Genomic DNA, 13,047 nt, shown 5'->3' with positions numbered 1-13,047 from the left:
AAATAAGTGTATAATTTATCATGAACAATACTTAACTGTTTTTTTCTTAAATGGTATCATTGCAGTACCAGTATCGTGATATTTAAAGTGGTATTGGTATCGAGGTCATAATTTCAGCATTGCAACAATGCTAATTAGTAGCAGCAACAAAAGGACAAAGGCAAGAATCATGGTCTAGGACAGAGAAGAGAGATTAAAGTGAGGGAAATGCAACAGTACAAGAGTCCATAACAAGTCCAGTGACTCGAACCCTCAGGGCTATGAGACTCAGCACCAAGCCCAGCAGCAGGGATGTTTATATTGCCAGCATTTCCAGGCTGGGCCACAGTTTACGCTGTATAGTCACCAAGAACACAAATATGTAACTTTGTTTACCTCTGTATTGTTATTTTACTCAACAAGACAAAGAAACAGGAAGCGGTCTAACAAAATGACTCATTTAAATAATTACCTTACTCTGTTTTTGGTGGGGGGTGGGGGCATGAGCTTTAACAGGCCAACACAAATATCTACAAATGGCGTCTCCTTCAGATACATTTCCCCTGTTCTGAGGGCATCGCAGGCAGTCCAAGGACTTTAAAAGATCCTTTTCTACTTTGGCCCCACAGCAGCGTAGGTCACATCAGAGGGGGGGGCAGGGGGCATTCTGAGGGGAGAAAACACACTTATGATGAGACATTATGGTCTATGAAAGGGGATTTTACAGGTGACTTTATGAACTCCATTTACTGTAACAGGCAATCCATCTGTCTTTGTTACAGAGTTGGTAAATTATTTATTTATATCCTAATGGTTGTGTCTGGGTTTCTGCATGCAGTCTCATATTAGCTACTGTTATACAGGGGAATCTTACCCTGTCTGTCCTGTAGATTATTGAGCTGTATGTCACTTCATCCCCAGGGTCTACAGAGGGCTAGAGAGGGAACAAACACTGTAAATGGATACTGTAGTCATGTACCATTACGGTTACACTGTATAATTACAGAGAGTACATACACTGTAAATGGATACTGTAGTCATTGACCATTACGGTTACACTGTATAATTACAGAGAGTATATATACTGTAAATGCATACTATAATCATGTACCATTACTGTTACACTGGATAAGAACAGACTGGACACACTGCAAATGGATACTGTAATCATGCACCATTACTGTTACACTGTATAATTACAGAGAGGACACACACTGTAAATGGATACTGTAATCATATAACGTTCCCCATACAATACGGTTTCAGAACGTGTCACATGTTAATATTTATCCTGCCTACATAACTGAGGTAATCAGAAATCATTTCATTTATCTAAAGGGAAACATTTTACTCAACTCACAGGTTGTGCTGATGGTTTCTTAAAGACCATGCTGCTGTAGATCAGCTCATCTCCAGGCTCTGTGGTCTGTGGAGATGAAACAACCCCATATATCTGCATTAGCCTTTTCCTAATAAATTTCATCCATCATAAACATCCATCAGCTCTGTCTTTTTTATGCCTTTTCTCTAAGAACTGACTCCACAGAGTGTGTATATTTTCAAACTAATGTGAGAGATAAAATAGGATATGCTGGTCCACAAGCATCAGAGCACAACATATGCTGGTACTGTATAAGCGACATGCATTATGTGGGTCACACTGGTAATGTGCAACAAACACAGATGCAGATGCAGAAATGGACACTCACAGGGTGGCTGGGTCTGTTTGTGTTACTGATCAGCGTTTCTGCAGGGACATGATGGTAAAGCTGAGCTTCATTCACATCTGTGTTGATCAATGCAAGCTTTGAGAACTAGAATTACTATCTGATTAATGAAATTATGAATTAAAAAGAAAATAACATCAATAATCAAATAATGTGGTTCAAATTCGGGTAAATGTTTATTTGTGTTTTTTTCTCACTGGTTGTTCTTCGCAGAATCCAGATGATCATAACAGTGACTATGAGGAAAAGGAGCACCAGTGTCAACAGAAGGATCATCTGACTGGAGAAGAACAAGAGAAGGAAAGTGAAGGTTTAAGACATGCAGGGGTTTCATGCAGGATCCATGACAGGTTTTTACTTATCCTGGTTTCAATATTTAATGTACACTTTTTAAAGAAGTTTCCAGATAAATAAATTGGTTTGGCAATTTACCTCTGTGACTGTGTGCTGGTCAGATTCTTATTGGTGGTGGAAGTCAAGGCACCAGAGGGACATGTGGTCACAGCCCATCCTGTTGGGTGTTTTGTTGCTGAAGTGAAACCGTCTCTCTGCTGTGTAGATGAAGTAAAACTTTCTGTCTGCTGTAAAGCTGTAGTCAGCTCTCCCTGTTTGGGTGAAACTGCTGTTGCTGTGGAAGACCAGGTAAAGATAGCAGTAAACGCATTTTAAATAACTTAAATCATAGTTACACAATTTTGTAAAAGAGATGTTTAATAAAGATGAATATACAACCAGCTAAAAAATACTAAAAATATAGGCCATATGGAGCTTAAAGATTTCATTACTGACTATTCACCTTGTAATCAAAACTGTATCACAGTCACTCTGTCCATTGCATGTAAAGTAGTAGTAGTAGTAAAAATATTAACAACAACAACAATAACAATAATAATAATAATAATAATACATTTCAGTCTGCTTAACCTCCATGTCTTTCAGGTCAAAAATGACACATTGGGCCATTTCTGAGTTTAACAGTGGGGAAAATCATTTTCTTTGTGCATGCAAATTGATGAATTCCTAAAATGACCAAATGACAAAATTTGCTTTTATGAATATTATAATGAAAGCTGTAGACAATCAGGGTACAAAGATCACCTTTGGATAATTTCTGACACAGAAAATAATTTATAGACAAATTAAGCCACTAAGATATTATTTACAACAACTGTAAAAACATAATAAACATCCATCCATCCTCTGTAACTGCTTGTCCTATTCAAGGTCATGGGGGGTCTATAGGCACAAGGCAGGGGACAACCCAGGATGGGGCACCAACCCAGGATGGGGCACCAACCCATCACAGGGCACCAACCTTTCACAGGGCACACTCACAATTTGGTATGTTTTTGGACCGGGGGGAAACCAACGCACCAGCAGGGAAGCCCAGAATGACACAGGAAGACCAAACAAACTCCACACACATAGGACCATGGCGGAGACACCAACCCCAGTCCCAGCAGTGTGAGACAACAGTGCCAACCATTACACCACCATAATAAATGACCTGATTCAATAGTATCTTGATATTTCTTCAGTTAGAGAGCATGATTGATAGATAGATAGATAGATAGATAGATAGATAGATAGATAGATAGATAGATAGATAGACAGATAGATAGATAGATAGATGTGCATGTTCCGAAGAAAAGAAAAACTTTCCCATAAATTTACAGTATTGCCTGTCCCCCAACTTCACACCTGACCAAACTTCTTAGAAAGTCCCAGATACTATATCACACAATGCATCAAAAAAGCATATTTCTCATGGGAAAGTATTGCTTTCTCAAATAGAATGGGTAATGGGGTGGGAGAGGGGGTCATATTCCTATAAAAGGTGCTGGAAGGCGCCAGGACCTTTTATGAACGCTGATGAACCCATAATTGCATGGTACACTGTCTAACGGGTCCTTGATCTGTTGACTTCATAGGATGTACCGGCGGAACAAGAGCACAATCAAATAGAGGAGGACGGGATCTCTGAAGAAGATGAAGGGCAGGAGTATAACCCGGATCATGACGAGTCAGCTTCAGATGAGGAAAAACTCCCTGAAGACCATCAAGCTAAGACAGAGACATTTTTATCTAAGAATAAGCTTGAATAGTGCTCATAATTCTAAGGTGATCAGGGCAGGATGGCATCACAGTTTGTGATAAAGACCTACAAGAATAGCTATAAACATTTATTCATGTGTAGCAGGTTGCTTCTTCATGTAAAACTGGTGTAATCATTAAAATTCAGTCAAGAGGCTGTATCATAGGAATGTGGCAAAGGTAGGTCATTTTTTATCCTCGGCCAAAGGGAGTATACAGAATATTTAGACATATAGACATATAATTCACCTTCCATCACCATCAGCTGTAGATAGACACCATCATCTGCTGCCCCGTGAATCTCCACAGCACACCAGTAAGTGTCAGAGTCCGTTTCCTGCAGGTTCCTCATGGTCACATTAAAGACCAGGTGGGCGGGGTCATTGGTGATTGACGTTTTCCCTGCTGGCTGATTGGAGTCAGAACGTGCCAATGTGGAGCAGGAATTCCAATCACGCCCTCTACACCAGTACTTCACATGGTGTTTATGCTTCTGATCATAGTAACATGGGATGGTGACAGATCCTCCTCTCTCTGCAGATATCCAGCTCACAGTCCTCACACTCCGAGCAGCTGTGTGAACAGGAAAAAAAATCAGGTACTGTTCATTTATTTTAATCAAAAATCAGTATATGGGCATTGTATGAAATCAGTATGCAAATACTTCACTGGGATTAAAATTTGTGAAAGTCATTGCATCTTACCTTTAACCTCTATCAAGAGAGACTGGAAGTCATCCATCTCACCAATTCCACCAATCTCTACAGCACACCAGTAGATACCAGTGTCACTTGTCTCCAAGTTCCTCATGGTCACATTGAAAACTAGCTTGGCGGGACTATCAGTGATTGACACTTTACTGGAGCTCTGTGGTGAGTCTGTGCGTGCCATGATTGTACAGGAGGACCATAATTTCCCTCTACACCAGTATTTCACATGGTCTTTATACTTCTGATCATAGAAACATGGGATGGTGAGAGATTCTCCACTCTGCACAGTTAAATACCCGAACGTCCTCACACTGTCACCACCTGCAGGGACATCATGTAAATGGTGACTTAGCAACTCACAGTCTATACAGTCACTGGCAGAACCTATTTCTTAGACTGTGTTTTATTTACCCAGCATTTCTACGGCATCCATGTAAATCTCCTTTCACCCTATGAAACATTGTTATTTTCAATGCAATAAATTATGCAATTCAACATGTGAGTAAATTCAAGTTTGCATGTTTAGTATATATACAAAAAAACTAATTTAATCTAAATAACTAAGTTTAAACTTAAATTAAATACCTGTGTTTGGAGTTGTTTTGGCTTATATACCAGTTACTATAAGTACTCACATACTTCCTGCAGACAATCAGCACACATTGAACACCACAGATGACAATTCTGATGGTTTGCCCACAAGACTCATAGTTTTATGTTACCATGGCAGTGAGATGAAAATGTCAATGTTTCTCATGTGGCCAAACCAAAGACAAAACGACAACATGGGGAAGGTCAAGTTTCACTGTCAGAAACCCCCCCCCCCACCCCTGTTCGGCAAGTATTACTGTTGCCCTCTGCTCCTCTAGGCATTAGAATATATCAGTTTCAAATTAGTGCCCCACTGTGTGTAAGAAGACCCTGCCTTTGTTTGATGGCTCACTGTTATTACGAAATAGTGCAGGTTTTCTTTTAATTATCCATCTCACCATTTCCAATTTGGCCAAGTTGACATGTATGGAACAGAGAAACTTGTAACAAAATAGTATCACTAATAAAAATGATCACGAAATAACAGTCAATGTACTTTTAATGATGCCCAACAACAAGGCAAAGCAATTAAAAGAAACATATATTGACTGATATTGTAACATTTTTCTAAGAAAATAAAACCTGATATTTTTATCCACTGGATGACTCTTTTTATATTCCTTTCTGTTGAACTTATCAACATTGTATAATGGTGAATATTTCTCTCTTACCTGGCAGCCTAATGAAGAAGACGTGGAGGAGGAAGAGGAGAGGAACCATGACTGAGTCTGTCAGAGACCCCAGCCCTCTGAAGACTGGCTCTCTCTTCCTGGTCTCTCTCTTCCGCTCTGACATTAATGATATCTATCAATTTTACATTTTGTGTCTTTACTGCCACAGAGAATATAACAGGTGCAACACACGCACACTTGAACAAAAAGGGGCACAAAATGACCCAATAGGATCATAATGTGAATAGTGTGAGGCTAAGCTTAGTGTCTGGCCCTCTGGCTACAGCATTTCTGAAACGGCCGCCATCATGACCTTTCAACACAACATGTTGTCTGTGGTCAATGATATAACATGATAAAGCACCCCGACTAACTGTGCATCCTGTGGGTGGAAACATCTTTTTTTGATTTGGGGGGGGGGGGGGGGGGGTGTTAGAGGAGACTTATTTGGCGGCAGGCAGCCTCCAAACAAGCAAATATAGCAAAGTAGGGTAAACTTATGCCGAGCAGAATATCGGCAGCTAGGGATCCATCAATGCCATTTTTTCAAGGATATGAGTAGTGATTTTTGCTTTCTGGTATTCACTGATACCTCATAGGGCTGGGCATTGTCTAGAAAGATAATGAACAATATTTTAATTTAATAACAAATGAAAAACAAATGAAAAAACAGACAAACACACAAGTAAACATGCGCAGCACCATGTGGGGCATGAAAAAAAGAAAAAGATACACGGATAACCTGCTAAACAGCCAGTAGCAAAACTTGTTGAACACTGTGCTGATTTTTTTTTTTTGATGGCACTGTTTAAATCCCAATATCAATAATACTTTGTGAGTCTATCACAACTGCAGTAGGCTAGAAAGTCACATTACACAGACACATTATCATCATCAATCATCATCATCAATCATCATCATCAATCATCACCAGAATTAGATCATCAGTGACGCTGCTCCACTCACAGAAACCCCGAGCAAACAATGAAGGCACTGCAGCTTGTCTGTGAGTGGAGACACCATCCTCTACTGCTGGAGTGAGAGCTGGAGGTCAGGGAAGCCCAGAGGGGCGGTGAAGGATGGATCTGGGTTTGAAGGTAAAACTGTAAGCAGTATATCTTAAGGTTATGAAACACCAAATGCGTTTAAAAAGTGTAAATCTGTATGGTTTGCCACGGTCCAGATATGCTGGCTGTTATGCAGTAAGAAACATGGTCTACGACAGAGCAGAGAGATCAAAGTGAGGGAAACACAGTGATATAAGAGTCCATCAGAAATCCAGTGACTCGAACCCTCAGGGCTACGAGACTCAGCACCAGGCCCAGCAGCAGGATGTTTACACAGGGAGCCGAGATCGTCAGCCGGCAGCATTTCCAGGCTGAGCTGCAGTTTACGCTGCAAATGACTCTGTCTCCCCCTACTGCACCAGATAAGTCACAGCACAAGTGATAAACACTGTCCTTTTCAGCACAGCAAAGTCAATAATGTGAGAGAAATCTCGATCTACCCACATAACACAGGGAGAACATGCCAGCTGCTGGGATTTGAAGCCCCGGTGGTGGTTCTAGCTTGTATGGCACCCTGGGTGAACTCTATCCCCCCGTCGACAAAAAATTGTGAGCCCATCTCCCACCTCCTGCCCTCCCCCATTTTCAATGATATTTTGAACGATAAAATTAAATAATGATGAAATTTAAAATTAAAATATATGCTAAATAAAATGTATAAATATCAAAAAGAAATAACAAAGACAAACTGTAGTACATAGACCAAAATATATGAAAAGAAATTAATTATTGCACAATTACCCCATTCGTTAACACACATTTGAATGATATAGATCACGGGTGTCAAACTGCAGTCCTGGGGGGCCGGAGCCCTGCACATTTTTGGGTTTGCCCTCATTTAACAGTATCAGTCTCGAACATTGGCTCGAGTATTCTGTTGCCCGTGATGCCAGCTGCAGAACAATGCTGCATTCAAGGAAGAGGAATTTAGTCATTCTAGCACATGAGAAGGAAAGCACAGAAAATCTAGACATGAATGAGTTTGTTACAGAATTTGCCAAGAGTAACTATAGACTGGTCCTGGGCTTGCAGTGCACCCCCATTAGTTCAATGTTCAGTTCCTACAGGAAAAAAATAATTAATTCATGTTCATGGTTCACCATTTAGTTCACATTCAAGTCCATTTAACTTTTTCTTTTAAATGTGACGAAAAACAGTGAGTGAGTTTTCTGTTCTTATCTTTTCAAAAAATAAACCCTCCTCATAATCAGCTACCAGATGTTATGGGTATTGTTTGTATACCTGTTTCATTCATCACAACTCATGCAGTAACCCTACATTATCAAGATTATCTGGACTTAAACAGTGATTCAAAATCTCTCAAAAATCTGAACTAATTCAAGTTCAAGTTCTTTACTTATACATGTGTTTTATAGGTTTTGTAATTATTTTTTATCTCATTTTTCTCAAAGCTGAACTGAGATCCATACCTATCTTGATAATATATACTGTGACTGTCATTGCCATAATTGTCTATGACCTGAAGGTTTGCTTATTATAAATGAAGGCATGAGGCAAAGTAATACATCAATAATTTTGTTTTTGTAAAATGTGACTATTTTTTTTTTAACAAATTGAACAATGGCTCACCCGTTTGGCAGCTGGATAAAAATGAGGGGGTGGCCCTACCTGGTTTACAACCACTCCTGTTTGGAAATTGTCAGACAATCAAAGCATACTGTTCTGTGCAGCCCGTAAAGAAGTGACTTAGAGTTTGTGCCATTTCCCTTAAAATGACTGTCAAAATCTGTCTGTCATGCTCCTGTTTGGCCAACAGAGGCCACTGTTGGCAGTCACACCTGCCAATCTCTCGATCCTCATTAGTATATCAGTACCTGTTTGTCTTGTGCTCCCCAGTCCAGCCAAAGTCACCATATTTGTCTCTTACTTCACCAGCCACTGTGCCAGTTACTGTTCCCCAGTGCCATAGTCAGTGCTCTCTCCAGCCCTCTTCTCTGTTCCTAAATCTGATCCCGGTTTTTCATAGTGGCTCCTCGCTGTTCCTCCCTGCTCTTTGATTTAACCCCATGTGATCTTTTGTTTCCAGTTATTAACATAACAGTTTCAATTTCACCTTTAAGAACATCTGTGTTGTTTTGCTGATTTTGGAAACAGGAATGTAACTGGATTGGATCCTCTATTTGTAGGAGGCCTTCAAACTCAGTACATCTCCTCTTCAGCTCTGTTCTCTGCAGTCTATTTACTTGATTTAATACAGCCTTCTCCTGGTCTCGGATCAGCACTTTCACCCCAGCATCTGCTTTCAATAAAATGAAAATAAAATTTAAAAAATAAATAAATTAAATCTCAGTGAGGACCCTCTCACTGTGCTCCTCTGCCTCTTGCACAAAGAGCTGTGGGAGAGGAATAATATATATAATTATGAATGTACTCTGTAAAATCTCTCCATGTATATTTTATCTTTTTTTTTGCCTACAGACTAGGGTGCCTGAGGATCCCGAGAAGAATTTACTGCAAGAGACAATCATAACAGCAAAACAATATTAATAGCAAAACCTATTTCTTCTCAAAGCAACAACAGCTAATCTGGCCAGTTTTGATCTGCTTGCCATTTTTTAAAAAAACTAAACTTATCAATAACTACATTATATAGTTATATTCCAGATTTATTACAACCAAACAGATCCTGGCGCTCTGACAAACATCCTCCTCCTTACTGTATATAACCTTCCTTTCCACCCTCCCCCTCTGCGGCCTCAAAATTGGTTCCATTCGTGTTTTTCCACACTCACATCCTGTTTCCCACATTCTTGCTCAGTGGAATTTTGCCTCAAAAGACTGTAAGATGACTCCCCTCCATACTGCAGAACTGCATGCCTGAGTTGAGGCCTGACTGAACCAGAAATCGTTCAGCTGAAATATTCTGCTCTCAGGTTCAAACTCACGATTCACAACCTTTCTCAGCTCCTGCAGCTCCTTCTCTCTCTCTTGGATCCTCTGCCTTGATCTTCTCTGTCTCACCTCAAGTTGTAATTGCATTTTTTTTTATTACTCCATTTTTCTATAATTACTTATCCAGAGCAGAGTTACAATGAGCTTGTAGCTGTCATGATCCGCTCCGTCTGTTCCTGATGTGTGCCACGCCCACCTCGTTACCTCATGTTCAGCCATGATTGTGATCACCTGAGTCCTGTTATGTCTAGCTTGTCTTCTGTATTTAGTCCGCGTCTGAGTACGTTACCCCAGATCCGTCATTGTATTGTCCGTAGATGTCCGTGCCTGTCTGTCGTTCGCTGAATAAACTCCCTTCTACCCGTAAGTTTGGCTCAGCTCGCCTGCTTCCCTGCTCGCCTGCTTCCCTGCTCGCCCTCCCCGCGACTGCTGACAGAATGACGGATCTCCACAGCAATTCACCGCAGCAAGCCGAGAACCAACGGATCGGCTTGCTGCAAGAGGTGATATACTGGCTGTCCCAACCCGAGGTCCAGGAAGACCCCGTTACTCGGGACCTAGCCAGCCGGAGCGGGGACCTCCTGCGTGAGGCACCCCCACCGGGAAACGCGTACCCCCTGCAGGAGGTACACGAGAATCTTCGGCTGTTAATAGAGCGGCTTACAGACCAGAGAGCCCAGTTGGTCGCGTTGTGTTGCGCTGGGGCTGCTGTACCGCCTTCTGTCCCCACAGAAACGGCGCAGCCGCTTCCTTCCACCACCACAAGCCGGAGGCGGAAGAAGAAAAGGAGAGAGCAAAGACAGGAGGAGAGACCGGTAATCTTTCTGAGGGCTTGCTCTCTCTCCGCTGCCGTCACCCCGGGCGTCGTCTCCGCTTCCGGTTTGCCGTTACCCCTCGCCAGCCCCGCCGATGAGATGCCGCCCCCCTTGGCGGCTTATGACTTTCGGGCAGCACGCCTGTGTAATATGGGGGCCAGGGCCGTTTGGGACGCCATTACCCGGATCCCCAAGGCCTTTAAAGGGGCAGCGCCTGCACGCCCGGCGCCAATCCTGGCGCCTATTCCGGACCTGCCTGCTCCGGACCTGCCAGCAGCACCAGCTGCTGCCGCCGCCGATCTGCCCGCGGCACCGCCGCCTGCTGCCGCCGCCTGCTGCAGCTGCCGCCGCTTTGCCAGCGGCACCGCCTGCTGCAGCTTCTGCCGCTTTGCCAGCGGCATCGCCTGTCCCGCCTGTCCTGCCTGACCCGCCTGCCCAGACAGCAGCTACACCTGCTGCTGCGGCCGCCGCTTTGCCTGCAGCTCTGCCCGAGGTGGCCGCGGTTGCGCCCCCTGCTGGCCGCACAGCGGGGGAGGAAGAGGCCGCTCTGCCCGCGGCGGCTCCTGCTGTCCGCTCGCCGGTCTTGCCCGTCTCGCCTGTCCTGCCCGGCCAGCCCTGCTCACCTGCAGCCGCACTGCCGGAGGAGGACGCCGTTTTGCCCGCGGCGCCCCCTGCTGGCCGCACGCCTGCGGAGGATGACGCCGCTCTGCCCGCGGCGCCCCCTGCTGGCCGTGTGATGGTGGCGCCCTCTGCGGCGCTTCCTACTGGTCACGTGATGGTGGCGCCCGCCGAGGTGCCCCCTGCTGGTCGCACACCAGAGGCACCCGCCGAGGTGCTCCCACCTGAACTGCCCGTCTCGCCTGCCCTGCCGGCACCTGACCTGCCCGTCTCGCCTGCCCTGCCGGCACCTGAACTGCCCGTCTCGCCTGTCCTGCTGGCACCTGAACTGCCCGTCTCGCCTGTCCTGCCGGCACCTGAACTGCCCGTCTCGCCTGTCCTGCCGGCACCTGAACCGCCCGTCCTGCCCGCGGCCCCGCCTGAGGCCACCTCTTCCGTCCTGCCCGCGGCCCCGCCTGAGGCCGCCTCTCCCGTCCTGCCCGCGGCTCTGGCTGCCCCGCCTGCGGCCACGCCCGCGGCTCTGGCTGCCCCGCCTGCGGCCACGCCCGCGGCTCCGGCTACCCCGCCTGCGGCCACGCCCGCGGCTCCGGCTACCCCGCCAGTTGCCTCCTTAGAGGTCCTGACTTCCTTGCCCTTACCCCGGCAAGGCCGACGCCCCCCAGGACCCCGCCTTTCTGTGTCCCGTAAGGGACGGGGACATAGGCGTCGGGCCCGGGTCCCGCCCGCCCTGCCCCCTTGCTCGCCCGTTCGGCCCCTGGCTGTGGCTCGGTGGCTGCCTGCGGGTCCTCCGGCTCGGGGTCGGCGGTCCCCTCCGGGTCCCCCCCTGGTTCCTCGGTGCCGGTCCTCGGTCCCGCCTCCGGCTCCGTGTCGGCCGCCTCCGGGCCCCCCTGCTCCGGCTTGGCGTCGGACGGCGCCTTCCCCGGCTCCGGCTGCGCCTCCGCCTGCTGCGGCTTCCCCCTCCTGCCTGCCTGCACCGGTGGTCCCTCCTGCTCCCTCCGTGTCCCCTCCGTCACTCCCTCGTCCCGTTCCCTTGGCCCCTTGGTGGTCCCCTCCTGTTCCCTCCTTCCTCTCGCCTGCGGCCCCTCCGGCCGCTGCCCGTCGCCCGCCTGGGCTCCCCTGGTGCCTCCTCCCTTTCCCTCCGTCCCGTTTGTTTCTGCTCCTCGTCCCTCTGTGTCTCCTCCGTTCCCTTCTGGTCCCTTTGTCCCCCCTGTCTTTGCTCCTCGTCCCTCGGTGTTTCCTGTGTTCACTCCTCGCCCTGTTCCTCCGTTTTCTGTCCCCTCTGTGTCTCCATTCTCTGTCTGTCTGTCTGCCTTTCCTGTTCTTTGTCAGGTCCTGTCTTTGTCCTGTTTCCGGTGTCTCCTTGATGTTTTTGCTTTTGTCTTCCAGGTCCTGTTCCCCGGTCTCGTCCCGTTCGTCGCCTCCTCTCGGGCGCGCCCGGTGTGCGCGCCTTTGGGGGGGGGTTCTGTCATGATCCGCTCCGTCCGTTCCTGATGTGTGCCACGCCCACCTCGTTACCTCGTGTTCAGCCCTGATTGTGATCACCTGAGTCCTGTTATGTCTAGCTTGTCTTCTGTATTTAGTCCGCGTCTGAGTACGTTACCCCAGATCCGTCATTGTATTGTCCGTAGATGTCCGTGCCTGTCTGTCGTTCGCTGAATAAACTCCCTTCTACCCGTAAGTTTGGCTCAGCTCGTCTGCTTCCCTGCTCGCCCTCCCCGCGACTGCTGACAGTAGCCTTATCATAGGAAGCACAGTCAGGGACACCCGGGATAGGATGTCAGTCCATCGTAGGAACACACACTACATAGGGGAATCAGAAACACTAATTCACCTGAATGCAGATTTTATATCTGGATGCATAT

The 13,047-nt window shown here is 46.2% G+C and overlaps 1 protein-coding gene across 1 annotated transcript; it reads right to left on the bottom strand.

The window, feature by feature from the left end:
* Nucleotides 1-381: 381 nt before the first annotated feature.
* Nucleotides 382-5,323, bottom strand: LOC111861127 (uncharacterized). The gene is made up of 8 exons (XM_072711676.1): nt 4,505-5,323; nt 4,050-4,373; nt 2,139-2,334; nt 1,904-1,986; nt 1,689-1,726; nt 1,340-1,405; nt 854-913; nt 382-646 (listed from the first exon to the last, which is right to left on the bottom strand). The coding sequence occupies exons 1-8, from the start codon at nt 4,689-4,691 to the stop codon at nt 623-625; spliced, it is 978 nt and encodes a 325-aa protein (XP_072567777.1). The 5' UTR covers nt 4,692-5,323; the 3' UTR covers nt 382-622.
* Between the last annotated feature and the right edge of the window lie 7,724 nt (nt 5,324-13,047).

This window comes from Paramormyrops kingsleyae, chromosome 4 (assembly GCF_048594095.1).
Source record: "Paramormyrops kingsleyae isolate MSU_618 chromosome 4, PKINGS_0.4, whole genome shotgun sequence".
Lineage (NCBI taxonomy): Eukaryota > Metazoa > Chordata > Actinopteri > Osteoglossiformes > Mormyridae > Paramormyrops > Paramormyrops kingsleyae.
Note: the sequence above shows the minus strand (reverse complement) of the source record. Positions and strands in the feature narration are given on the sequence as shown.